The sequence below is a fragment of the Rhinopithecus roxellana genome, chromosome 4 (genome assembly GCF_007565055.1).
Source record: "Rhinopithecus roxellana isolate Shanxi Qingling chromosome 4, ASM756505v1, whole genome shotgun sequence".
NCBI classification, from domain to species: Eukaryota; Metazoa; Chordata; class Mammalia; order Primates; family Cercopithecidae; genus Rhinopithecus; species Rhinopithecus roxellana.
In genome coordinates this window covers 148,982,523-149,010,076 of record NC_044552.1, presented here as the reverse complement: position 1 = coordinate 149,010,076, position 27,554 = coordinate 148,982,523, and the positions used below count along the sequence as shown (strand labels likewise).

Genomic DNA, 27,554 nt, shown 5'->3' with positions numbered 1-27,554 from the left:
CTCTCATGTTTTTTACAACACTACTCACTAAATAGTCAAGACATGGAATCAACCTAAGTGTTCATCAACAGGTGAATGGACAAAGAAAATGTTGTATGTCTACACAATGGAATACTAGTCAGCCACAAAAAGGAGTTAAATCCTGTCATTTGCAGCAGGATGGATAGATCTGAAGATCATTTGGTTATGTAAAATAAGCACAACACAGAAAGACAAATATTGCATGTTCTCATTCATATGTGGGAGCTAAAAAAGTGGGTCTTGTGGATGTTGAGAGCAGGATGGTGGGTGCCAGCTGCTGGGGTGGAATGGTGGAGAGGAAGATGAAGGGGAGCTGGTTAAGGAGTACAAAAATACAGTCAGAAGGAATGAGCTATCACATGCAGTATAGCAGGAAAATTAAACTTAATGGTTTATTGTACATATCAAAATATCTAGAAGCATTGTAATGTTCTCAATACAAAGAATACAAAAATGTATGAGGTCATGAGTATCCCAATTACCCTGACTTTATCATTACACATTTTATACAGATATCAAAATGTCACATATAACCCAAGAATATTACAGATATTATAATCAATTAGAATTAAATCTTCCAAACTATACACAGGGGGTGTCTTTCCATTTATATAGGTTTCCTTTAATTTATTTGGCATTGTTCTTCTGTTTTCATAGTACAAGTCTTCGGCCTCCCAAGTTAGATTTATTACGAGGTATTTTATTGTTTTGTATGTTATTGCGAATGGTATTGTATTTTTAACTTCCGTTTTCAATTGTTTCTGTCTGGTATACAGACGCACAACTGATTTCTGTGTGTTGATCTTGTTCTCTGAAAGTTTGTCAAATTTTCTACTTTTTAAAAATCCAGAATAAGTATGGCCTGAGACAAGGGAGAAGGTTTGTGTATTCATGATGCATGTTAGTCACGTGTATGTTGCTTGAGTATATGCCGTTCAATAATCAATACATAAATATAAATAATGCATATCTCCATTTTAACAACTGTAATTTATTCCTAAAGCCATATTTTAAAATAATTACATTTTTAAATGGGAAAAGTCATATGAAGAATTCTGTCCCACCTCAAGATAACTAAACAATTTTTCAGTAGAAAAATAAATCTAAAAACAGAAAAAAAAATAAATATTTTAAAAGTAAATAAATCGTACATAAAGCGAAGCGCAATTGAGTTTTGTTGCACTAATACTTTCTTCCTCTCTCTACACCATTTTGTTTGCAGAATCGACCTTTTGAAGGTTCCTGGTTTCCCTGCAGTGAAGCTGTCACTCAACCACAGTCAGGGCCCAGGAGAGAGAGCAGGGAGGGCGCAGGCGCGCAGGGAGGGCTGGGCATGCGCTCGGCGGGGCCTCGGGCTCCGGGGGAGGCGCACGGGCGGGGCTCGCCAGGACTGAATGCACTCAGCTTCCCAGGGACGCCCGACCCAAGCCCTGCAGTCCACGCGCGTCTGGGGTGTCTGCTGGAAGCTGGAAAGTCGAAGATCACTTCCCATCCTGCTTCTGCTGTGCTTTGGGGTTGAAAAAGCCATTATGTGGTAAAAAGTGTCTGAAAAGTGGCAAAAGTCTTCAAGGGCCTGAAAATGACTGAGACAGGAACTGAGAAGCTGGCAGGAGGTCCTGCTACGGCTGTAGGGTCGGCGGGTGTCCTGGGTGGGCCACGCGGCAGGGACAGCCGTGGCTCCACGCCCACCCCACCCGTGAGGGGCCAAGCGCAGACTCGGGGGAGTCAGAGGGGCCGGGCCCCTGAGCGAGGGCTGGGGAAGGGTGAGTCGGGGGCCCCTGTGGGACTGCACGGGGCCGGGGGAGCTCAGGGCCAGGACCTCTTGGCACAAATGCCCACGTGGTCCCCAAAACTAATGCCGGTTGCGTGGGCCGAAAGCTGCTCTGGGCCCGCAGCTCACTCCCCTGGGCACAGGGCTGACACCCGGGCGAAGCAGGGATGTCCAGGTTTGCTTCAGCCCCTCCCCTGGGCCCCCAGGCTGGTGGCTCCAGAAGGAGCTTCCTAAGAGGGTGGGAAGCATCAGTGCAGTACCTGCCCTGGGCTAAGGGCCTCGTCTGGGTGATCTCAGCCCTCAGCAGGGCCCTCCCATTTGGGTATTGGCAGCCCACAGGGCTGTTGTGGCCATGGAGCTGAGTGGCAGCTCCTGGATCACCCCACACCTGCGTTCCTCAAGGCCTAGGCACTACTTGCTCCATGGTCAAAAGCATCACTTTGTGAAACTCAGGCTGAGCAAAGCTGGCCTAAGATTTTGGTCCTCCAGGAATGATGGAAGGAGCCCCTTCCCCCCATGTAGCCTACAGCTGGGACACGCAGCAGCCAGTGAGTTGGTCACGGTATGAAGGCCTCTCTCCTCCCGGCAATCACAGATCCCAAGCTTGGGTACTTGGGAATGAGGATGTGTTATTTCACCCACCGACTCGTTCCACACGACCAAGGCCTGTGTCTGCCCTGAGGGTGAGTTGGTTGAGCCTTGTACAGTCGACTATCAGAGCGTGAGCCTGGGCTGAACTTTTCCCTGTGAGCAGCAGCAGCAGCAGCAGAGTCTAGAAGGACGGCCCTCCCTGTCCACGGTGGAAGGTGCGGAGCTCCGGTGGTGTGCTGGCAGCCGCTCGCAGAAGGGAGATGGAGGAGCACAGAGCAGGCCCTCGCACGGAGTCTTCGAGGTCCAGGGACACCTTCCTCCCAGGTCAGCTCACAAAGGCACCAGACATTAATCGTTGGAGACAACCATTCTGATGTGTCTAAGGCCATCGACAGAGAACATGGCTGTCAGGAAACCTCAACTTTTTGATAAATGACAACAAAACCTGAATGCACGAGAAATGTATCTAATTTAATGCCTGACTTCTAAGCATCCTTATTCAATATAGTTTATGTATTGTTTCATGAGTAAAATGTGCATTGAGCTTCCGCCAATAGCTGTCCATAGACCAGCCACTATCACTGCCATCATTATTTTGTTTCTCAGCTTTTCGTTTACACATGTAGGTCTAGCTCTTTCCTCCATATTGATGAAATGAAACTCATCCATTTCACAACTCAAAGCCGGGGCCTTCAGTTCACAGCCCGTTGCCTCAGATGGCCTTTCCTATATCTTATTGCTTCACTGTCTGACTCACCCCAGCGTGTTTCAGCCAAATATACTTGTTTTTATTCATCTCACTCTCTTTTCCTCCCTCCCCCCATTCCCCCTCTGTCTCTTTGTATCTTTCTCCCCAGATCCCTCCCTCTTTTCCCCTTTCTCTCTGGATGCCCTCTCTCCCTCTCTCCCTCTCTCCCTGTTTTTTTTTTCTCTGTGTCTTTCCTGTGTCTGGCTCCATACTACTCAGAAAGAGCAGCTGGAACTGCTAAAGAAACCCCAGCATCCTGTGCTGCTGCTGTTGCCCCCTCCAACTGGTGAGCCCGATTGGCTCATTTTTAGGCAGTGCTATGGTTGGAAATGGGCCCTTCCTCTGGGGTCTGCTACTTCCCTCTGCCTGACTCAGAAGAATGAGTCAAGAGGGAAGAACATTTCGTATTAGGGAGACGGTCCCCTGTACTGTTGCCTTTTTCTGAATCATTTCAATCATGTTTGCCAAATTCCCTACAAAGGTCTGTTCCCTCGGTTGACAATGAGCAGAGGCAAGAGAGATGAATTGCTAAATGGTTGTATCCCACACCGCGCTGGGAGGCTCAGCAGAACAGAGACCTGTGTCAAGCAGGGGCTTCCTTCTCCACCAGACCCTTCAGCCTGCATTTCAACCTGTGACTTGTGAAGAGATAGCCCGTGATCACACCACAGGCCTGCTTACATTAGAGGAAGCAAAATGCCAATTCCTTCTACCCCTTTCCCCCCAGTAGAAACCCTGCTAATTCTTTTTAAAAAAGGGAGAGAGATCATGTATAGAAAACCTTTTTTACAATTTATTTCCTGTTGTTAATCTTTAAAAATGAGGTTCTAGCTAAGTGTAGGGTTTCAGCGGTGGAATTCTGACCACGTGAACACATAAATAAATATTTACAGTCTTTGGCAAAACACATGACGTTTCATCAACCTATAGGAGAAATTTGTTTAGAAAAACATAAATAATTTACAAAAAATATGGTACATTCTAAATATTCACATCATCATCATTCCCACACCATTGTACGGTTGACCCCACAACACGGAAACAGAAAACCTGCACGCTGTTGACAGTCGCTACATTTAATGAAGTCTCCCAACGCTTCGTTGGTCTCGGGAATACAGCTCCACACAAAAAAGTAAAAAGTGCAGCAAAACAACAATACAACGACCAACCTCAAAGGAAACAACAAAAATAATTTTATCAAAATGCAATGTGTACATTAAGACTAAAGTTATGGATCATTCCCATTTGGCATAGAAATGTAATGACTATTAACAGAAAGGGGAAAAAGATTTGCCCCCTATCAGATAGACAGACTTCTCTTACTAAACCCCTTATGTGGAGTGGGATGAGCGACTATTTCCTGCAGAAAGATCATGCAACTTAAAGCAAAAAAAACAAACCAACAAACAAAAAACAAAAACAAACTTGTGCATATTACACATGACTGATTACTGGGTGTGCCTGGCAAGACTAAATACTGATTTGTTTTCAGCATTTGAATTAAAAGATTTCCATATACAGCAGATAGATAACAGTAACAAATATTGAACTAAAATCACTGGCAACATTATATATTAAGGTTCCATCATAAACTCCTCATTATTCTCTATTTATTCTGTTACAGCTTCTAGCATGCTTCATCATGACAACCTAATATTATAAAGCCTCATATTTTCACAGGATTATATGCTTGTTAGATGTTTATTTCTAGAAATTATGCTACATATGTGTTACTAGGCATATTTAAAATAAGTTATTGGTAAATGGAGCTGCATTCTATATTCATTTAATAAATATTAACAACATTTATAACTGGAACCTTAATGAAATGTATTATCAAATTAAGTAAAAGCAACTTGTCTGCAGTTACCAAAGCCTAGATACGAGTTAGATGTGCCTTTTCCGGCCTGTGCGTCTGCTCTGCCTCCTCTCAGGCAGCAAAGCTGGGGAAGGAAGCTCAGGCAGGAGCCTCCCCGACACCACAGCGGCACAAGCTGAAGCGCAGCACTTTGCTCTGCTAAACTTTTACTTAAATGAGGTTTTGCCAAATCCACATCTGGAACCACGTCACACCCATTTTGCAAGGATATTTGTTCTTTGATGAAACTGCATCTCTACTGCACATGAGGGCTTTCATTGTAGGACAAGAGGAGAGTTTGTTTATTTTTGTAACTGTTTTACATGTTCCAATTAGTTAATTGGTAGCTCATGTCATTTGCTATGCCTGTTGTCTTCTAATCTCTCCTTATTATAACATTACTTCAAATTTGAATTGAACCTTCTTTATAATTGATTTAATGGGATTTGTGTGTCATTGTAGAGCAGCTCTAATTCAAGAATAGTGACAACTTTAAGCACCAAAAGTAGTTCAGCAATATTTTTCATGCTTAATTTATCATAATGGCTTATGCACAATATTCCCTTCAACTCCATATACACATAAATACAATAAGTAATTACATTTTATATGTAAACGTCATTCTTTTTAAACAAACAAGAAAAAGCAATGTAATGGCATGCCCAATTTTCACTCCACATAAAGTCTCGTATATCACCAAACTGGTTTCCTCTAGTGGGTTAGATGTTCTTCTCTTAGTTCCACTGATATTTATCCTCTGAAGGCACTTGGGTTTGGGTTTGCTGGCAGGAGGTGAGGAACCATCAGAGTTAAGGTCAAGGGACAGGAGGTGCTGCTGGAGAGAGAAGCCGCAAGGACCATGATGAACTGAGGTGTCTAGGGACCATGGCATGCACAGGGCATTGCCGGAAATGCAGCAAATCTTGTTTAAACATCTACAAAAAGAAAAAGAACAATAAACAGAGTTAGGATGACTGGGCCATAGGTAGTGTTTTATTTTGTTTTACCTAGAACCTGAAATATAACTACTTTAATTAAAAATGAGGGCTACCATATGGATGGATGGATGGATGGGTGGATGGATTAAATGGATGGGTGGATGGATGAGGTGGGTGGGTGGGTGGATGGATGGATGGGTGGATGGATAGATGAAATGGATGGGTAGATGGATGAAATGGGTGGGTGGATGGATGGGTGGATGGATGATGAGGTGGGTGGGTGGCTGGATGAGATGGATGGATGGGTGGATAGATGAATGAGATGAATAGATGGATAGATGGATGGGTGGATGGATGGATGGATGAGATAGATGGATGGATGAGATAGGTGGATGGACGGATGAGATAGGTGGGTGGGTGGATGAGATGGATGGATAGATGGGATAGATGGGTGGGTGGGGGATGAGATGGATGGGTGGCTAGATTGGTGGATGGATGAGTGGATGGGTGGGTGACTGAGATAGATGGATGGATGGATGAATAGGTGGGTGCATGGATGGATGAGTAGGTGGGTGAGTGGATGAGATAGATGAGTGGATGAGATGGGATAGATGAGTGGGTGGGGGTGGATGAAATGGATGGGTGGATGGGTGGGTGGGTGGATGGATGAATGGATGGGTGGATGAGATGGATGGGTGGGTGGGTGAGTGGGTGGATGGATGGATGAGATGGATGGGTGGGTGGGTGGATGGATTAGATGGATCAGTGGATAGGTGGGTGGATGGATGGATAGATGAGATGGGTGGGTGTGTGGGTGGGTGGATGGATGGATGGATGGATGGATGGATGGATGAGATAGATGGATGAGATAGGTGGGTGGATGAAATGGATGGATGGATGGATAGGTGGGTGGATGGATGGATGAGTAGGTGGGTGAGTGGATGAAATGGATGGATGGATGGGATAGATGAATTGGTGGGGGTCGATGAAATGGATGGGTGGATGGGTGGGTGGGTAGATGGATGGATGGATGGATGGATGGATGGATGGATGGATGGATGGATGAGGTGGATGGGTGGGTGGGTAGATGGATGGATGGATGAGGTGGGCTGGTTGGATGGATAGATGCTAGGTGGAGGGTGGTTGGCTGAATGATGAGGATGGATAGATGATGATGGCTGGATTGAGAATGGGTGGGTGTGTGGGTTGGGTGGATGGAATAATGATGATGATGATTAGATGGATGGACGGACGGATTGGATGGATGAATGAATGGATGGATGGCTGGCTGGATGGATGGATGGATGGATGCGATGAATGGATGGATGGATGGATGACATGGATGGATGAGATAGGTGGATGGATGGATGGATGAGATAGGTGGGTGGGTGAATGAGATGGATGGATGGATGGGTGCATGGGTGGATGGATGGATGAATGGATTGGTGGATGAGATGGATGGATGGATGAGATGGATGGGTGGGTGGATGGATGAGATGAATGAGTGAGTGGGTGGGTGGGTGACTGAGATGGATGGATGGATAAGATAGATGGATGAGTGGTGGCTGGTTGGATGGATGATGAGTGGGTGGGTAGTGATGCGCTGGCTGGATGGGTGGGTGGTGTGGCTGGCTGGCTGGCTGGCTGGAGTGGCTGGCTGGCTGGATGGCTGCTGGCTGGCTCTGTGCGTGGCTGGCTGGCTGGTCGGTGGGTGGTGGCTGCGCTGTCTGGTGGCTGGGCCGCTGCGTGGGTGGGGGTGGATGCCCTGGTTGTGTCGCTCGGCTGGCTGGCTGGCTGGCTGGAGTGGGTGGGTTCGTGGCATGGCTTCCCATGGCTAGGTGGCTCGGTGGCTGGGTGGTTGGATGGCTGGCTGGCTGGCTGGAGGCTGGCTGCTGGCTGCGCTGGGTGGGTGGGTGGGTGCGTGGGTGGCGGGCTGGCTGCGCTGGCTGGGTGGGTGGGTGGCTGGCTTGGTGCTCCTGGCTGGGTGGGTGCTGGCTGGCTGGCTGCGCTGGGTGGGTGTGTGGGTGGGTGGATGGATGGATGAATGGATGAGGTGAATGATTGGGTGAATGGATGAGATGGATGGGCAGATGGGTGGATGGATGGATGGATGGATGAGATATGTGGGTGGGTGGATGAATGATATGGATGGATGGGAGGAAATGAGATGCCTTGAAAGACATCCTAACATAAGAAGAAGAAAACCTCCACAGAACAAGCAGAGAAATCAACCCCAACAGGGTTTTGCCCTGTTGGTCAGACTGGTCTCGAACTCCTGACTTCAGGGGATCCACCCACCTTGGCCTCCCAAAGGGCTAGGATTACAGGCATGAGCCACTGCCCCCAGCCAAACACATGATTTTCAATGTGTAATTTTTGAGAAGCATCCTGAGCCTTATTTCCCACATCTGTGGAAGGGTAATGTGCACGTGAAGTCATGGAATTAGAGCAGATGGGACTCAAGTTATCTTCCAGGTCTATAATATTTTGATTCAAATATACTTGTAGAGAGATAACTATAGAGAAACCCCTTCCTTCTTTCCTTCCTGCCTGCCTGCCATTGCTAATGCAAGGGTACCAATCTAAAATGGTGTCAGGAGCCTGGAAGGTGGAGGAAATCTAGCAAACTCTAGGATATGGCACAATGAGGATGGGTGGGACCTGTAAATAATTGGAAAGTGTTCTACCAGAGGCATCCAAATGCAATTACCACAAACAACAATCCAAGCTGACCAAATGAAATGGCTGCTTGGAATGTGCGGGGGTCTCGTGTGATATCATGCATTAGGTTTATTGCCCTGATGTACAGCTTTTGTAAGTGGAAAACTGCACTGTGTACCCCTTTCCCCTTCTGGGTGCCACATGCTTTCCCCACTAACCTGAATCACTCACACTCACCTCTGCATTCGTACTTGAGGTCTGAGAAATAGACCATTTCTTGAGAGAAGACAAATAGACCCAGCCGCCCGCCAGCGTAGGTTTGGTCATAGATAGGTCCTGAGTCTGCCATGATCTGTTTTCCTTCATGCACTAAGACTCTAAAAATGGTTTGTAAAAAGAAGAAGAGGAAAGAAAGAGAACATGAACTCCGTGAAGCATTCACCAGTGGTGGCAGGTCGGCTCCAGACACGAGCTGTGGATACCCCGCCCAGGGCTTCAGTGCCCCAGGGGGCATCGCTGGCTTTCTCCTTTGGAGCTCCAGCCACCCCGGTGCAGCACTGATCCAGGGCACGCCTTCCTTCTTGCAACCACACCATTGTCACAACCTGTGAGTTCACTGACAGTCACCCGGGCAAGGGTTTTAGAGGGGACTCTGCCTTTGGTGGGTGAGGAGGAAACTTCCCCCTTCCTGGGAAGCCACAGTGGACTCTCCCTACTTTACCATGTGCGAAAATCATGAGCTCACTGACTTTCCTCCCCACTGTGGAAGCTGTGTGGGAGCAGGACCAGATGCACGAAGCCCCCAACGGGAGGATGGGGCGTAAGTGTGAATCAATGGGAGGCCCTTAGGGAAACGTTCCAGCCAGGCCATGAGCCTGCACTTCACCCACACAGATCTGCCCACTATTGCCAGGGACTCACACACTCCTGGCATCTGTACAGAGTCCGGCCTGATCTTGATGCTTATTAACTTTGAAGAAACAAAAACGAAAATACCTTGATTTTAAATTGACCACATTTTGTTTCAATAAAAATCAATTACAAAAGCTGTTAAGCCAAGGGACAAGATTCTGCTGGGCTAACCGTGTCAAAACTTCCTACAACCGTGTTTTAAATTCAGCCATCTACATCATCAGAAACAGGTACAAATCTAGTCTCCAATAAAGCACATGCTAATTCTGCAAAGATGCAGTTTTTCTAATTGCAGGTGTTCTCCCCTGCTTGGGATATTCATTAGGAGAAAATACGGTTATCATCCCAAAAGTCATTTTAAAAACAAAGCAGATTGTATATTCTCCTTTTCAACCATCTTTAAAAAATATGTAATATTTAGTAGAGATGCAGGATAGAAAAGAGAAGGTAGTTAATGCTGACGAATCTAGAGTAAAACAAAAAGTTAGAATTCACTTGAGCTTATTTGTCTATTAATGTTCAAACGTGCCATCCGATGGGAAGCCCCTTGGAAGAAATGCAGCTGCGCTGACCTGCCCTCACCTGATGTAGCCAGTCTTGGGCCTGTGAGTCAGGTGCCACCTGTAGGCCGTGTAGTCCTTCCAGCCAATGTTCCTGGGGTCGTGCCATAAGGTTCGCACCTGAGGGAGAACACAGCACTCTTGAGTGCCATGGGCACCCAGGACCTTAACCACAGCCCTGTAACACCAAGCAGGAAGCAAGAACATGACTCTGAAAGTTCACATTTAAGGCTCATGGTGCTCCATCTCTCTCTGATGTGTTTATCATCCAAATCTCTACTGTGGATTGAAGCCCATGGACAGAGTGTGGCTCAGGGCTGACAGCCCAGGCACCTGACCCTCAGATTTCTGGATTGAAGAGACCAGGCACCTGACCCTCAGATTTCTGGATTGAAGAGACCAGGCACCTGACCCTCAGATTTCTGGATTGAATAAACCAGGCACCTGACCCTAGATTCCTGGGTTCATGTCTGGATCTTCTCTTTCCTTGATATGGGATGTTGGGCAAAATACTTAAAGTTTTGATATTCAGTTATCCCTATCTCCAATTAAAAATTTTTTTTTCATATTATATCTGATCATTATGTCCTGTGCTCACTCCTTTTCTCCAGAGGAAGGTAAAAGAGGTTTAATTTGTAAGAGGATTAGCAACTGTGTTTAACTGGTAATAATCAAATGTGTTGAGTTGTAACCCCAGGCACAGTGTCTATAATAAAGTAAGATTATTAAAATAACTGTGCCTGGAGTTAAAATTGATAAAAACAAAATTGGGGTCTCTGGGTTGGGCTAGTCCTGCTGAAACTCCCCGCAGCCACAGCGGCACACAGGAGGTGCATGGGCCCGGCCGGCCATCCTCACCTGCCCTGGCGTGTTCCCCGTGTGCCACAGCGCGTTCCTCAGGTGCTCGCCCGTCCCCGTGGTGGAGTTCACCACCTTGAGGGACACGCCAGAGTAGCCATAGGCCCGTGTCGGCTGGTCCTCCCAGTAGGTCTGCGTCACCTGCTTCCACATCACCACGTAGAAGCGGCTGCTTGACTGGTACCCAAAGACGAAGCCGGCATAGTCGTCATCCCGGTCAGTGTTTACATAGAACGTGCCACTGAAGTCCACGGACCCAAACTCGTCAAAACCTGGATGCAATGCCATAAGGTTTTGTTAGAAACACCTTTCAGGTGGCCGGGAGTGGTGGCTCATGCCTGTAATCCCAGCACTTTGAGAGGCCGAGGTGGGCAGACACCTGAGGTCAAGAGTTTGAGACCAGTCATGGCGAAACCTCATTTCTACTAAAAATACAAAAATTAGCTGGGCGTGGTGGTGGGCACCTGTAATCCCAGCTACTCAGGAGGCCGAGGCAGGAGAATCACTTGAACTTGGGAACGAAGGCTGTAGTGAGCCGAGATTGTACCACTATACTCCAGCCTGGGTGACAAGAGCAAGACTCCATCTCAAAAAAAAAGTAAAGAAAGAGAAAAAGAAAGAAAGAAGAAAGAAAGAAAGAAAAAGAAAGAAAAGAAAGAAAGAAAGAAAGAAAGAAAGAAAGAAAGAAAGAAAGAAAGAAAGAAAGAAAGAAAGAAAGAAAGAAAGAAAGAAAAGAAAGAAAGAAAAGAAAGAAGGGAGGGAGGGAGGGAGGGAGGAAGGAAGGAAGGAGAGAAAGAGAGAGAGAAAAGGAAAAAAAAAAGAAACAGGTTTGAGGCAATCCTTGGCCCTGTGACCCTCTGACAGTGGATGCCCAGCGGGGCTCCCCTCTTCATCCCCAGTGGGCTCTTTTACCATGAGATTATTGGAATTGAAAGGATTTAAGATCCAACTTACAAGAGTTCTGAGGGGGTTATGAGGTCCCATTTCATAGACCAAGTCTATAAAATAAAATGGCTTACTGAAATTTCAGAGACTTCAGAGCGGCAGGTGCATGTGCCTGTCAAGCTTATCTAGGCAGACAGTTTCACAGACCATGGAAGGATGGGGGCTTTCAGAAAGACCACACGGCATCCCACCTGCATGATCTTAAAGCACAGTCTGCATCCTCTGTGGGTGCCTCCCCCAGAGCAATGCTGGCACCACCACCGTGACTCAGAGACTCACCTACAGCGATGCCAGGGTCCGAGTTGGCCGTCTGAACCAGCTCCTTGCCTTGATGGCGAATGACCCAGTTGGGATCAATTTGGGTGGTCCCTTTGGGATCCAAGGGGACCATCTGGAAGTTCCTGAAGTCTGTCTCACTGATGGCATTGTTTTCAGGACACACATCATCAATATCTGGGACGTTGTCATTGTCAAAATCATCTTTACAAATATCACCCCGTCCATCACCTATGCACAAAGAACAAGCCAAAAAATGAAAAATAAAAATAACTAAAACACACACACACAAAACAAAGAAGCAAAGTCGGTGGTTTGCCATTTGCTTTTCTATGTCTGAGAAACATGAGTGCATTTTCCCCGAACATCTAAGATTGAGTGCTTTGCAGTGTGTTGTGGATTCATGCTCTGCAACCTCCAAAACATTTGACTTCACTGCTGTGAGGAGCCTCAACTCTTTTCACAACATTTTTGTGATAAATACACAGCAAAGGCCAGCACAGCAAATTCACATAAAGCCATTTCTCACTGTGTTCCAAACTCAATGCTGAGGGTATAAAACCTGAATGGCTGTCAAGTAATATCAACCTGCATTTCCAGCTTTCTTTTTGGATAGTTTTCTGAATGTCTGTTATTACTTTTCTTAGTCATCCCTGCCTTTTATAGTCTATTTGGCATTAAAGCAGAACTCACACTAAAATGGTTTTTCCTAGGGAGACATGGACTTCTGCTGTTTAGGAGGTCCTTGTCAAGTTTTCAACAGGGTTGTGGCATAGTGGGGAGAGGGGATGAGGTGGGCCTGGTGCAAACCGGGGCGGGGGAACACGAATTTGCCACATGTGTCCAGTCAGTCTACGGCAATGACGATAACCTGACAGGCAGATAGCAACATACTGAATTAGCTATCACACGGCCTGCTGTTTTAGAATGAGGAAAGGTAAGTTGGATTGAATATCTCATCATATTCTTCAACTAGTTTCTGTTCTGTTCAAGAACATACTCCACCTATCGTGTGGCAGGCACGTAGTTGCTATCTGGCATTCTGAAAGGCTGAAATGCTGCTTTCCCTGTCAGCTTCTCTCCATCCCAGGCCCTCTCTGTGGAAACGCTGCCTGGGCAAGCCCCTGCCCATCAGAGCACGGAGTCCAGATGAGGCTTCCTGTGCTCACTCCATCCCTTCATGCTGCTCAGGGAGAACCCGGGAGCTGCCCTTCTGATCCCAGCATCTCCCACGTACTTCTGAGTCATGCTGTCTCAGATGCCCCTCAAGTCCTTATCTCCATCTGTCAAGGACACGGCTTCCAAAGAGAGCCTGTGTCAGCCAGACCCCAACTCCTAGTGAGGACCACTTTCTCACAGCCACCCAGGAATCCCCAGAGCACAGCCGTGCCCTTGTTTATTACTCAGGGACTCTGACTTAGACGACTGCAGCCCATCCAGCTCCTTCCTTGGCCCCCCACCCCCGGTGCCTATGGGCCACCTATTTATGCTTATCCCTGAGCAAAGCAGCTCTTCCTCTCACCTTCACACTCATGCCACTTCTGTTTGTTTTGCTCTTTAAAAAATGCTCTTAAAAAAAATCCTCCCTGTCCCCTGCCTGGCCCCATACGCCAAATCTCCAATTCATCCTATGTGTATAACTGGCTTTGTTTCCAGGAGATCATCAACAATCCAGCAGTGACATGGGGGCAGGGATTTCTCCTCCCCCAACGCGCACACACACGCGAGGCAGCACACCTGTTGAAGGGCACACACGCAGCCAAGAACGTGCTGAGTGTCAGGGCAGAGGAAACTCATATTGCGTGGAACCATAGCTTTAAGAGGCCCAAAGTAACTGCCCTTTTTCCAGCAGCAGATTTAAGCTGATCTCTGCGCATACATGTCTCTGCCCTGGTGGGTTGCTCAGAAGCCGTTTTCCTCCATGCCCGATGAGCTGGGAGAGCACCCACCGTCCAAGTCCTCCTGGTCTGGGTTGAACACAAGCCGGCAGTTGTCCCTGTCATCGGGGACGCCATCGTTGTCATCATCGGGGTCGCAGGCGTCACCGTGGCCGTCGTTGTCGTGGTCGGCCTGGTTGGCATTGGAGATGTAGGGGCAGTTGTCCTGGTTGTTCTGGTGGCCGTCGCCATCTATGTCCTCGTTGTTGTCGCACTGGTCCCCGACGAGGTCGTTGTCCATGTCGGTCTAGGGGATGGGGCGTGAGGGAAACAGCAGAGAAGCGCCAATTTGAGGAGGTGGAGAGGAACCAGCAGGACGCAAGCCTGAGAGCCGCCTCCTCGTCCTGCAGCACAAGCCCCGGGTCATGCAAGGGCGGCTGGTCTAAGGTCACACCGACCCTGACGTCAGGACCAGCACTGGGGCCAGGACCCTCGGTCCAGGAATCTCTCCACCCTCTGCCACCTCTCCACAGTAATTCACTTCACTAAAGGAAGATGTTGTGCTTCTTCACTGGAAAAGCATGAACTACCAAGTAATTATGTCTTTTTTTTACACCACTTGCTCTAATATGTCCTGTGGGCTGCATCAAGATGACTGTCTTCCCTTGTCTCTTTCAAACGCACACCTGGGAATAAAGCCAATTCCTAGCTGGCATCAGGAAAATGGGGAGAGAATTCTGTGAAGATGCAACCTCGCTCCAGCTGATGAGGTGAAGGCATTTATTCATTTGGCCTGTGGCCACTGAGATACAAGAATTGTGCTGCGATTTGAGTGGAGTAAATGTTTTCGATTGAAATCATTGAAAACTCCATGTTATCCTGTCTTGGCGGAGCTCATGGAAGACTGCCAAGGCCTCGTGGAGGGGACTGATGAGGACCTGAGACTCGCCTGTCCACGGCTGCCCTCACCTGGACGGGGTTGTACACCACGGGGCAGTTGTCACAGTGACCCCCTAAACTGTCACCGTCCACGTCCCTCTGATGAGGACCCCCAACCCCGCCAACCTCGCCTGTTCACGGCTGCCCTCACCTGGTCGGGGTTGTGCACCAGGGGGCAGTTGTCACAGTGATGTCCCACACCGTCACCATCCGAGTCCCTCTGATGAGGACCCCCAACCCCGCCTGCTCGCAGCTGCCCTCACCTGGTCGGGGTTGTGCACCAGGGGGCAGTTGTCACAGTGACCCCTCATACCGTCACCGTCCGAGTCCCTCTGATGAGGACTCCCAACCCCGCCTGCCCGCAGCTGCTCTCACCTGGTCAGGGTTGTGCACTGGGGGCACTTGTCACAGTGACCCCCCACACCGTCACCGTCCGAGTCCCTCTGATGAGGACTCCCAACCCCGCCTGCCCGCAGCTGCTCTCACCTGGTCAGGGTTGTGCACCAGGGGGCAGTTGTCACAGTGATCCCCCACACCGTCACCGTCTGTGTCCCTCTGGTCAGTGTTGTAGACGTAGGGACAATTGTCTCGTTCATTGAAGACATCTGTTGGTGTTCAAAGGGGGAAAAAAACAAAAACAAACCAGAAGGACAGGTGAGTTTAGGAGAAGCTCACTGGGTTCCCATCACGTGAAATTGCTTACAGCCACACTTTTATTTAATGATAATAAAAAGAAGCCTAAGAATATAGTAAAATATAAAGACTATTAGATTTTAGAAGAACATACGACATATTTCATTACAACTCAAATTCCTTTCATTTGAAATAGAACCAACTTTTGGAGATTTCTGGGCAATGTTGCAGGAGGGGCAGTTGAAAGTGCTGTCGCCGTGTAAATCTGAGCTTGCTAAATTGCTTGTTTGTCCCTAATACCCACTCAGAAAGTACGTGTTGAGTTCCTAGGAGCTTATCATCCATGCACGTGAGTAGGAAAAAACAATGGCAGAGAGTGGCAGGATTTTTCGATGTCATATCTTATTTTAAGAAATCTGAAAATGATGAGTTGCATTGATACTGAAGTTATAAAAATATAAACTAGCACTGAACTAAACAATCCCATCAGCGACAGTGTCACAAATGACAGAGCAAAACGTGACACGGTAGTGAGTCCACAGGAAGAGCCAGAACTGAGCTGAGACGCTCGCCTTGCTTTGGTCAGGTGAGGTCTGGAGAAGGGAAGTAAGGAGCCCCTAAAAAATAAAAACAGAAGGGACTGGGAGCTTGGGATCTGCATCCAGCACATCACAGACGCCACCCCGGATGACAGCCGAGGAGCCCCCTGGCCACCACGAGCCCTTAGACAGCAACCCACCACATTCCCGAGACCGAGAAGAGGGTGGAGGCAGAAATCAGGGGAAAAGATTAGATTGAGAAACCCGCCGTGAGACCGAACAGCAGGTTGGGGTGGCTCAGAAGGGTGGCTCAGAAGGTGGCTGTCGCCGGGCTGGGAAGAGGACCCCATGAGGGAGGCCCAGTGTGGAGGAGCTGGGGCCGAGCTTCAGCGTGGACGTGAGCCTGCCCCGAGCTCTTGCTGATTTTACAGAAGTGCTTGCCTGGTCTCCAGGCACCCCGAGAGAAGGAGCAGCCATGCGGTGACAGTGGCACTGGGTTGCAGAGCTCGCTTACCGAGACCAGCAAGCTCTCCAGGTAAAGTATCCACCGGGAGCAGTGGCAGAGGTAGCCACAATACACCCACGTTATTCTAACTGAGCCCTGTGGGAGGAGCTTTCCAATACACATTTAGAAATAAGGGCGCAGAGGCAGATGTCCCAGGATGGGGGCACAGGAGAGACCCACGGCTCCTGGAAGCTCAGTTTGATGAAAACATGTAATGGCTTCTTGGAATTTTTGAATGAAGGGTGAACTTTAGAAAAGATGCCATGAAGAAGCATGAGGCCCAGGACTGCGAGGCTTGGGTCAGAGACAGGAAACCAAATGCATAGCTTTCTCTAGGGCGGTCCTGTGGCCGGTGTCCCCGACCCTCAGGAAAAGGCAAGGCAGAATAAGCATGGGCCCCTATGGGAATAACTGAACGAATCATTTAATCTTATAGTAGTGTAAAAATGAGAGGAGCTTATCAAAATTCAGAATAAAACACGAAGCTTGCAAATTCTTCCAATTGTGACCCTTAAAACGCATGCATTGGGCCGGGCGCGGTGGCTCATGCCTGTAATCCCAGCATTTTGGGAGGCCGAGGCAGGCAGATCACTTGAGGTCAGGAGTCTGAGACCAGCCTGGCCAGCATGGTGAAACCCCGTCTCTCCTAAAAATACCAAATTAGTTGGGTGTGGTGGTGCGTGCCTGTGATCCCAGCTACTCAGGAGGCTGAAGCAGGAGAATCGCTTGAACCCAGAAGGTGGAGATCGCAGTGAGCCAAGATGGTGCCATTGCATTCCAGCCTGGGCAGCAAGAGTGAAACTCTATCTCAAAAAACAAACAAACAAACAAAAAAACTGCATGCGTCGGAAGGAGCAGAAGCACTCACCATCCCCGTCAATGTCCACGGAGCAGGCATCACCCTCTCCGTTGTTGTCTGTGTCGATCTGGGCGGGGTTGTGCACGTAAGGACAGTTGTCACAGCGGTCCCCAACCTCATCCTTGTCGTAGTCAGCCTGGCGGGGATTGAAGAGGAGCTGGCAGTTGTCCTGGAAAAACAAGAAAGGGAAGACTTCAACGAAGATCATAGGAATGTGGGTCAAGCCGTTTAGCGCTTGTAAGTTATGTACTCAAAATTGATGAAAATCAATACAGAAATCAAACAAACACAAAAGCCAGTTAGGGCTGGACGGTGGCTCACACCTGTAATCCCAGCACTCCAAAAAGTCAGTTAGGGCCGGGCGCGGGGGCTCACACCCTTAATCCCAGCACTATGGGAAGCTGAGGCGGGCAGGTCACCTGAGGTCAGGAGTTCGAGACCAGGGCCGGGCTCAGTGGCTCACGCCTTTAATCCCAGCACTTCAAAAAGCCAGTTAGGGCCAGGCGTGGTGGCTCACACCTTTAATCCCAACACTTTGGGAGGCTGAGGCAGGTGGATCACCTGAGATCAGTAGTTCGAGACCAGCCTGGCCAACATGGTGAAACCCCATCTCTACTAAAATTACAAAAATTAGCTGGGCATGTGGTGTGCGCCTGTAATCCCAGTTACTCTGGAGATGAGGCAGGAGAATCGCTTAAACTCAGAAGATGGAGATTGCAGTGAACCAAGATCATGCCATTGTACTCCAGCCTGGGTGACAAAATTGAAACTCCGTCAAAAAAAAAAAAAAAAAAAAAAAAAAAAAAGCCAGTTAGCCCTCGCCAAACACTTTTTCAATATAAAATCATTTTATCATTTATGCATCTGTCTTCTGTTGAAAATTCGGAGATTGCTAAGGCAAAAATGGTAAAACATACACTTCATGGTGTGGAGAGATGTAAATATCAAATGACTGGATTAGTGAGTCAATGTCTCCATCAAAGTCAGATGTAAGAAAGCAGTGAGTAAAAACGTAATCTATTCTTGCTAGAGCTGTTTTGTGTACAAATACGTTAAACCATTTGTGTTTGCAGCAATTTTCTCAGAAAAATGATAATATTTTAAAGGTTGCCATAAAGGCAAGTCTATCACTCATGGTGGTGTCAGCCTTGCCCATCACTGGCTCCTCAGCAGAAGGAGAGGAGGTCTTCTATTTTTGTACAGTTAAAATAGATAAAATTATTCAAAACATTTCCGGCAGCACACTCTGGGCAGTCCCATGCACTGAGGTAATCCACTTTTGCAAATGACTGACTTTACAGTGACCTTTGGGAACTGCTTATGCACAAACGCTTGCAAGACAATGGTAGTTACGTTGACAAGGGCTGTTTGGTATAAAGCGGCCTCCTGCGGACCTCACTGCTCCTGGAACCCAGGGCAGGTGCGCGGCACGAGCCGCTCCTACCTTCTCATCGGTCACACCATCATTGTCGTCGTCGTCATCACAGGCATCGCCAATCCCGTCCTTGTCAAAGTCTTCCTGCCCAGAATTCGGCAGATGGGGGCAGTTATCCTACAATTAGAGAAGGAAGAACACTTGGAAAAAACATTTAGGAAAGCGCCTCTTTCAGGAATGGAGGTGAAATGAAACCAGCATGGCTCTGAGGAAGGAAGCGTCCCCCGTCTGTCCTCAATCTCAAGTGGGAGCTCAGAGAGGAGCCAGGAGGCCAGAGGCGCGTGGATTTCTTCTCAGCTCCTGCCCTGGAAATGATGTCACCATTACTCATGAGGGAGACAAAAGAAACTAGTGTTTGGAGCCCAGGATCCCAGTGAGGTTGCCAAACAACTGCAGAAACAAGAAGAGAATGACAAGGTATTGCTCTGAGAGAACATGGGGGAGAAAAGAGGCTTTAGTGGTGCTTTCCTTCCCACAGGCTTCAGCTCATAAATCAAAATGCCAAAGCTTATAAACGTTTAACCCTCACCAGCCGAAAGATCTCAAAGAAAAGAGTCTTTCAAATATGTATGTGATGTGTTCTGAAACCAGGGCTGAGAACTTGAAATTATCTGCTAACTCAGCTCTTCACGATGAGTGGGTAATGCGTGTAATAGGGCAAAACACTCATTTCATTTCAGTCCAATTATACCATCATTTAAAGCTGAGCTGTCTAGACACCAACAACTTGAGGGAACTGGAAATCCAGGAAAAGGTAGAGCGTAGAGCAACTGCTTCAGTTTCCTGAACACGTGTGCAAGAGCTCCAAGGGGTGTCTCCTCCCCGTGGCTCAAAGTGCATCACTCATGGAATCAGAAGACAGAACCTGGAGTCATGTCCTGGAGCCCAGAGTTTCAGCCCTCACAGATCAAGAAAGGACAGCATGTTGCTTGTCGTGGAGGTCACGGATCCCAGATGGGGGCCCCTGGCAATGGGGAGGATCCAGCACCTGTGTGTCGGGTGAATATGGGAATAGGCACAGGGGTCCCTTGCCAAGTCTCTCTTTTAAATTATTTTGTGTGTGTGAGTGTGTGTGTGTGTGTGTATATATATATATCTATTTTTGTGCAGTTAAAATAGATAAAATTATTCAAAACATTTCTGGCAGCACACTCTGGGCAGTCCCATATATATATGTATATATATACACACACACACACACACACACACACACACACAATTTTGTAAATTATGTACCATTTTCAAAATTATTAAATTTCCATCTAAAATTCCACGACAATGGAAAGAATCATCAGGAGGTCTTCCAGCAGCATGGTCTCAGCTGCAGCTGACCTTCTGAAATCAGGGGCTTCAGGAAGGGTAGGCTGGGTAGCCAAGGGGTGTAACATAGGTTGGGATCAGTGCCTCATTGATTTTAAAACATATTCATATTTTGTTTCAGTCAGTATTTGCTATCTTTAGTCAAGAGGGACTGAAAGAAAAAATTAACACAAAATTCACAAGCATGATTAAATATTAAATAAAAATGAATATAGTTATATTTTCAAGTGATATTTTGTGTCAGTTTGTGGCATTTCCATGTCTGACTTTCTTAAGGCATAAAACTGCACTAACACATTTTGGGGCACCCTGTGCGGTGGACTGAGTGGTGGTTCCCACAGGGGATGTCCACGTCCTGGTGTCTGGAGCCCGGGTATGTCACCTGGTATGGCTGAAGTGAATTTCATCTTATATGGTAACAAGTGCAATTAGGTTAAGGACCTTGAACAGAGAGGCTCATCCTAGATTATCTGGGTGGGCCCTAAACACAGCCACAGGTGTTCTTATCAGAGAGAGGCAGAGAAAGCTTCGGGAGAGAAAGGCACTGGAGAAAGTGGTATGAAGACAGACCAGAGGTCAGGGTGATGCAGCCACCAGCCCCAGAAGCCCAGCAACGGCTGAGCCAGAGAAGCGGGGAGAAGCAGAGGGAGCATAGCCCCGCTAGCACCATGACGTGTTTCTGGCCTCCAGAGCTGTGAGGTAGCAGATTTTTGTTGTTCTGAGCTTCCTGGACCATGGTGTTCGCTCCTGTGGCCACAGGAAAGCGGTCCAGCCTGTGACGGGCCCCGAAGGAGCTCCTTCTCCCAGCCAGCTGAGCTGCTCCTTATATCGCAACACACCTGGGCTTTGGGAAGAAAACCATGTCCTAACTCTTTCCAAGTGACAAAGCCTGGCCAGACCTGCCTGAGACACAGTGGCCTCGGCACAGCCTGGAGCTGAGCGTGGAGCCGGCGGCGTCCTCCCTCTACTCACACTTTCAGGTAATGCGATGCACACAGTTGCAAATATGGGCCGAGGCACCTGCTGTTCTCTGGTGCCCAGCAGCGGGCGGCGCCAGAGTGTGGCTGTGTCTACTAAGGACCCCCAGAAAGGGGACCCGGGGGACGCATTTAACCTGGTTATCAGGCAAGAGGCCTTAGAGACGCTCCCTCCAAATTCGCCGTGCTTCGAAATTCGCTGTGCTCCCCCCCTCGACAAAATGTCCCTGGCACCAGGAGGAGGGCTGACCGCCGTGGCCTGGGTGCCCTGCGAGCCCCACGCCTCACCTTGATGCAGTGGTAGGTGGCGTTGGTGGCGCAGACCAGGTTGAGGTTGGGCCAGCCGTCCAGGTCCGAGTCCTCCCCGCAGATGAGCCCGTCGCCCGCGTAGCCTGTCTGGCACTCGCACTTGTACATGGGGTCGCTGAAGTGGCCCAGGTAGATGCACTCCGCGTGCCTGTGGCAGTTGTGTGTCTTGTCCTTGCACGGATTTTCGGGCTCACACACCTAAGGGGAGAAGGGTTGCGTGGTTAGTGACAGGCAGGACACTAACGCTAACGCTCTGGAGGCGTCGAGGCAGGGCGCTGGGCACCACGGCCCCCAGCAGGCCCCGTCCCAAGCAGACCCAAGTCCTGAAGTGGGAAGGGCTTTCTGGACATGCACTTGAGGTGCTGTTCGTTCCTGAGGCTCTGTGAGTGACTCAGCCATCGTTTCTGAGCCTCAGCTGCAGCTCACCAAGGGATGCCGCTGATAGCTGAGAGGTTGTGGCCTGACCTTCACTCCGCCCTTCCCCCCCGCGCTGAGAGGAGCGGCCAAGCTGTGTCGGTGCTCAGCTTCCCCGGGCCAGCCCCTCCCATGTCTCTTCTGGGCCACACCACCCCTTCCTCTCCTTTCTCCTGCTTCTTTTCCGAACTCATGTGATTTTTCCAAAGCCTCTCACAACACACAAGGAAGGCCGGCCTTGCGTACTTGCTTTTCCGTCTTGGCTGCCTCCAGGCCGACCCCGACGGGCTGGCTCCCTCTGTATCGGGGTGGGCAGGGCAGGCAGTGGAAGCCGGGCTGAGTGTTGACACAGCGAGGCACCTTGCTGGTGGAGAAGCAGATGTCGGGGACCAGGGCACACTGCGGGGACAAGCAGACGTGAGAGGCCGCTCCCGACCTCCAGGGCGCCCACAGCCCAGGGCGGGGTCACCCACCTCGTCCAGGTCCTCACAGTGGGTGCCGTTACCCAAGAAGCCCACAGGGCAGGAGCCGCATGACCAGGACCCATCGGGGAAGCTGCTGCACTGGGCTCCCGGGAAGCAGGGGTTGGATAAACAGCCATCTGGGTGGGAGAAGGTGCAGCCGAGTTAACCACGCACCCTGCGCAGCACAGAGGGAAGCCCGCCCTGTGTGCCGTCAAACACTCTGGATATCCTTGTCATCAAATTGTGTAATCAGGCGTCATTTCCAAGAATGCATTGCTCAGGTGGGCACAGTGCAGTGGGTTACAGAAGCACACGCACACTATGACTACACGCCACGGGCCACACCACACATCTACCCACACGCCACCTTCCACACCGCACCGCGACCCACGCACCATGTTCCACACCACACAACTACCTACACACCATGTTTCACAACACACAGCTACTCACATGTCACGTTTCACACTACACAACTACATATTACATTCCAGACCACACATCTACCCATGTGCCATGTTCCACACTGCACAGCTACCCACATGCCACGTTTCACAACCCACATGCCCCGCTCTGGATCATATCACAGTTTACATGCCATGTTTCACACCACATAACTATCCACATGCCACATTCCACACTGAACAACCTACGTGCCATGTTCCAGACCATAGAACTACCTACGTACCACATTCCAGACCACACAACTACCCACGTGCCATGTTCTACACTGAACAACTACCTAGATGCCACATCCCAGACCACACAACTATCCATGTGCCACATTCCATACCATGCAACTACCCACACACCATGTTCCATACCACATAACTATCTACATGCTATGTTCCCAGCCACACAACTACCCAAATGCCACAGTCTACACCACACAACTACCCACATTCCACAGGCCACACAACACAACTACCCACACACCACATTCCACGCCACACAACTACCCACACACCACATACCACACCACACAACTATCCAAATGCCACAGTCTACACCACGTAACTACCCACATTCCACAGGCCATGCCACACAACTACCCACACACCGCATTCCACGCCACACAACTACCCACATTCCACAGGCCACGCCACATGGCATCTTTTCTGCTTTTACATTAGAAATACAGGAGGACTGAAATACAGATGTTAAAAGCAGTTGTCTTCACATGTGCAACTAAAATGGATTTTTCTTTTCTGTGTTTTTCATCTAGTTTCCCAAAGTGTTTGCGCTTGTCATCAGAACGGAAGCCGGTTTCAGTGCCCCCGCTGCCACCCCTCACTCACCCACGGGGCAGCTCCTCTTGTTGCACATCTGGCGTTCCTGCACATCCCCCACGCAGGCCTTCCCTCCGTACTGAGGCTCAGGGCTGTTGCAGACCCGGGTGCGCTCCCGGATCCCACCGGCACAGGTGACAGTGCAGGCCGACCACGGGGACCAGGGGCTCCAGCGTCCATCGACTGCAGGGAAAACCAACAGGGGGAGCTCAGAGCAAGGCCCGGGGTGGAGAATGTGAGCTGGCTGAATGAGAGGGAAGAGCAGGTGGGACGTGGTGTTCCCTATACAGCCTCACAAACTGGTTTCTCCCCAGGTTGGCTGACTACAGGTCAGAGCGTGATCGCACCACTAAACCTGCTGCAACGGTGTATTCCAGGAGTGGTGCAGATGACAGCGTTTCCAGTGGTTTTGCTGCAATCTCTTGGCCTCCAGAAGACAAATCATACCACCTCCTCTTTTTAATAAAAGAATTTTTTTAATAGAGAGGGTCTTGCTATGTTGCCCAGGCTGCTCTCAAACTCCTGGCCTCAAGCAATCCTCCTGCCTCAGCCTCCCACGGTGCTGGGATTACAGGCATGAGCCACTGTGCCCGGCCCCACACCACCATTTACAATGAGAAGCTCAGAACTCCTCGCCAAGGTGTCCCTCTGTCATGGAGGGTGACCTCAACTCGGAAGCCTGGTGTGACACCGAATGTCCTCATAGGCAGTATCCATGAGGCATGAGCACTGCTGAAAGCAATCTCCGCACACCCTCTTTTTCTCAGCATGTCCATGCACTTCCTGAGCCAGGTCTCCCTGGGGAAGTCCTTGATGCTTTGGCCCAAGTGCTCTATAACTCCCACCCTAGTCTGCACAGACGCAGGGAAAGACTATTTCAGAGAGACACAGTTCTGTGCATCTGCGGTGTCCTCTGTCCACACTCACTCCCATCCACACTCCTTACCTGTCCACACTCACTCCCCATCCACACTCTCTCTCCCATCCACACTCACTTCCATCCACACTCCCTCCCCATCCACACTCACTCACTCTCCATCCACACTCCCTCCCCGTCCACACTCCCTCCCCGTCCACACTCACTTCCATCCACACTCCCTCCCCGTCCACACTCCCTCCCCATCCACACTCCCTCCCCATCCACTCTCCCTCCCCGTCCACACTCACTTCCCTGTCCACACTCACTCACTTCCATCCACACTCACTCCCATGACAGAGCTGCAGTGCTGGCTCATTCTTCTTTTAATTACAGTCTCTCCTGAACCGGGATGAAACGGGACTATCTCAGACGAGGTTGGCGCTGAGCACAGGTGAGCAGAATTAACCACAAAGGATGGGTCCTGTACTGAGCCAGGCCTGGGATGGCAGCCCCCTTTGCTGCTCAGCTGGGCTGGGCTGGAACAAACCCTGGCACCCCGGATCACTGTGAGCCGCCTGTGAACCCACCTACCCAGGGCCCCACCTTCACCGCACTTACTTGGGCATGGGGCACCCTGGCAGGCTTTGGTCTCCCGGCCACTCCCTTTGCAATTCTTGCCCCCCATCTGGGGCACTGGGGAGTTGCAGAGACGGATGCGTGTGATGTTGCCGACTCCACAGGTCACAGAGCATGAAGACCAGGGTGACCAGTGGCTCCAGCCGCCGTCCTGCCGGACTAACACAAGAAGCACAGAGAGATCAGGCTGTGCTGCCTTGAGGGGCGTTTGCCTATAAACCATGTGCCTTATTAACCGAGTAGCACCTCACAGCTGCTGAGGAGAGGGAAGGAGAACCCTTCCCATCAGCCGGGAGGAAAAGCCTCGCCTGGCCAGAATCCTTGCAAAGGCCCAGCGCCTCCTGAGGGCAGCTGTGTCCCTTGCAAAGGTCTCAAAGGCTAAAGGAAGCCTGGCCCCACCCCCACAGGCATGCGGGTGTCACATGCCCGACACTCACTGCGGGTGTCACACTTGCTCAGGCTGCAAGCCCGTGTCTGGATGGAGGGCCCCAAGCAGGTGTTGCTGGTGACGTCACAGGACCGGCCTCTCTGCTGCGTCCCAGAGCCACACGTCACCGAGCACTCGGTCCACTCTGCCCATGGAGACCAGCCCTCCTCACCATCCACCGCTGCCAGAGGAAGCAAACAGAGTGGAATCAGGCCCTGCCTCACAGACGTGCCACAGAACAGAACAGGCACAGGGCAGCTGGCACGGGGCCGCAGTTCATGCATCCAGGAGTCTGAGGAGCCACTGCCTGGCTGGGGCAGGTGGACGTCCCAGTGGCTGGGCTGTGGCTCTGTGGGACTCAAGTCTGTGACCAGCACAGGACTTCAGGGGCTGCCTTTCAAGGGAAGAACAGAAACGCATTTCTGGGTCTACTGTTGGGTGCTGTGGGGAGCTAAATCCATGTGTGTCCAGGAAGGTCTTCTAATCGATTTTATAAAACAGCTTGCCAAAGACAGTGCTGAATCTTTTCTACCTGAGGTTTCATTAAAGTTATAAAGACTTAATGTATCTCCATTTAACCTCTGTTCACTGATTTACATAATGTAGTGAAACATTTCAATTATTGGTGAAAATTACAGGTCACTTATTTCCAAGTAAACTGAAACAAGCTAATAAAAAGGAGATTCCCTGTAAAGAAATTCCTCGTGGGTAATCACAGCCCCCAAATGGAAGGAAAGAGCAACCTGGTGCAAGAAATCATTCCCGTAAGGAGAGAAACCCAATGAATGTGCCGTGACTCAGTGTTCCAGAAAGCAGGGAAAGAAAAGAAAAGAAAAATGGTCAAGGCGATCTTTTCCTGGTTATGATGCTCTTGGTAACATAAAATATCTCCTTCTAGTCTAATGTGAGCCATTTAATTATCAGGATTATATTTTTATGCTGTGCCAGGAGCAATCTGGCTTTGTGAATACCTAAGAGGCACTTTTACGCGTACTGAATTGTTGATTTTCATTATAAGACTAACCGTATAAGGGATACATTTTCTGCATTTTACAGGCAATAAATCTGAAACTCAGAAATATCCCATTGTATTCGAAATCACAGAGTGGCAGAGCGTGAGCTCTGAGTCCCTTCATTCTCTGTCCACATCACAGTTAAGGTGTCCTGAGGATGACACAGCTCTGGGGCCACGGGGACATTCTGGGAATGTTTGGGGGATGGTGACTAGTTTAGTTTGGGAGAAGTGTTGCCTGGTCTTAGTGCAGCAGCAACTTGGGGTGTGGACCTGAAGCACCTTGCCCGGATGGCAAGGCACTGGGGAGCCATGGATGGCTCAGGAGCTCTGGGTGGAGTCAGCAGAGCCAGCTTGGGAAGGGAACTCGGGGCAGGGGTGGGAGGCAGCACAGAGACCCGAGGGCAGTCTCTGAAGGTGCACTGAGTTTCCAGGGTGGCCCGGGACCCCCAGGGTGGCCACGCGTGGTTCCTCTCCATCTCAGGTTCTGTTCCTTGGAACGTATTTCTATCACTTAGAACACATTCCTCAGGTAACAGTCTTTGGTTTTTGTTTGTCTGATTTCCTATGGTTCTTATCCAGGAGTGTGTGTACAGTGATTGCTCGCTGCCATAACAGTCACAGATCTACATGTGTCCTCTGACTCAGCTGGGGCTCCATCGAGGTCTGTTCTGGACTCACCTGCATGACCCCTGGGCTCAGCTTCCTCGTCTGAGAAGCATCAGGACAGGCCTTCCCATCCCCACGTTCCCAAGGCTTCCACACTCCTTTCTGGCCACGAGTCAGTCCTCAGTGGACGACCAGTGGCCTAGGGTGGGCCCCTGATTCCCTCACCTGTCCTCATGGGGCTGAACCTCACTCTTCTCCGCCAAAACCAACCAATGAACAAATAAACAAACAAGCATGGACTTCCTAAAAATG

General features: G+C 49.6%; 1 protein-coding gene and 1 long non-coding RNA gene across 3 annotated transcripts in view; one reads left to right on the top strand and one right to left on the bottom strand.

Moving 5' to 3' along the window:
- Positions 1–1,432: 1,432 nt before the first annotated feature.
- On the top strand, positions 1,433–27,552 carry LOC115896969. The gene is made up of 3 exons (XR_004056923.1): positions 1,433–1,784; positions 2,388–2,707; positions 27,216–27,552. It is a non-coding gene; the product is annotated as an uncharacterized LOC115896969 (long non-coding RNA).
- The window catches only part of THBS2 (thrombospondin 2), a 37,740-nt gene continuing 14,088 nt past the window's right edge, over positions 3,903–27,554 (bottom strand). For both annotated transcript variants that reach the window (XM_030929300.1, XM_010388343.2), the window contains 15 exons: positions 25,632–25,802; positions 25,177–25,353; positions 23,709–23,882; positions 22,420–22,547; positions 22,193–22,345; positions 21,512–21,730; positions 18,936–19,043; positions 17,501–17,660; positions 15,442–15,560; positions 14,089–14,323; positions 12,143–12,370; positions 10,919–11,190; positions 10,083–10,180; positions 8,826–8,965; positions 3,903–5,924 (listed from right to left, as the gene is read on the bottom strand). In XM_030929300.1, the coding sequence (XP_030785160.1) occupies positions 5,917–5,924; positions 8,826–8,965; positions 10,083–10,180; positions 10,919–11,190; positions 12,143–12,370; positions 14,089–14,323; positions 15,442–15,560; positions 17,501–17,660; positions 18,936–19,043; positions 21,512–21,730; positions 22,193–22,345; positions 22,420–22,547; positions 23,709–23,882; positions 25,177–25,353; positions 25,632–25,802 (2,390 nt within the window). In that variant the 3' untranslated portion in view covers positions 3,903–5,916. The remainder of the gene's footprint in view (positions 5,925–8,825; positions 8,966–10,082; positions 10,181–10,918; positions 11,191–12,142; positions 12,371–14,088; positions 14,324–15,441; positions 15,561–17,500; positions 17,661–18,935; positions 19,044–21,511; positions 21,731–22,192; positions 22,346–22,419; positions 22,548–23,708; positions 23,883–25,176; positions 25,354–25,631; positions 25,803–27,554) is intronic.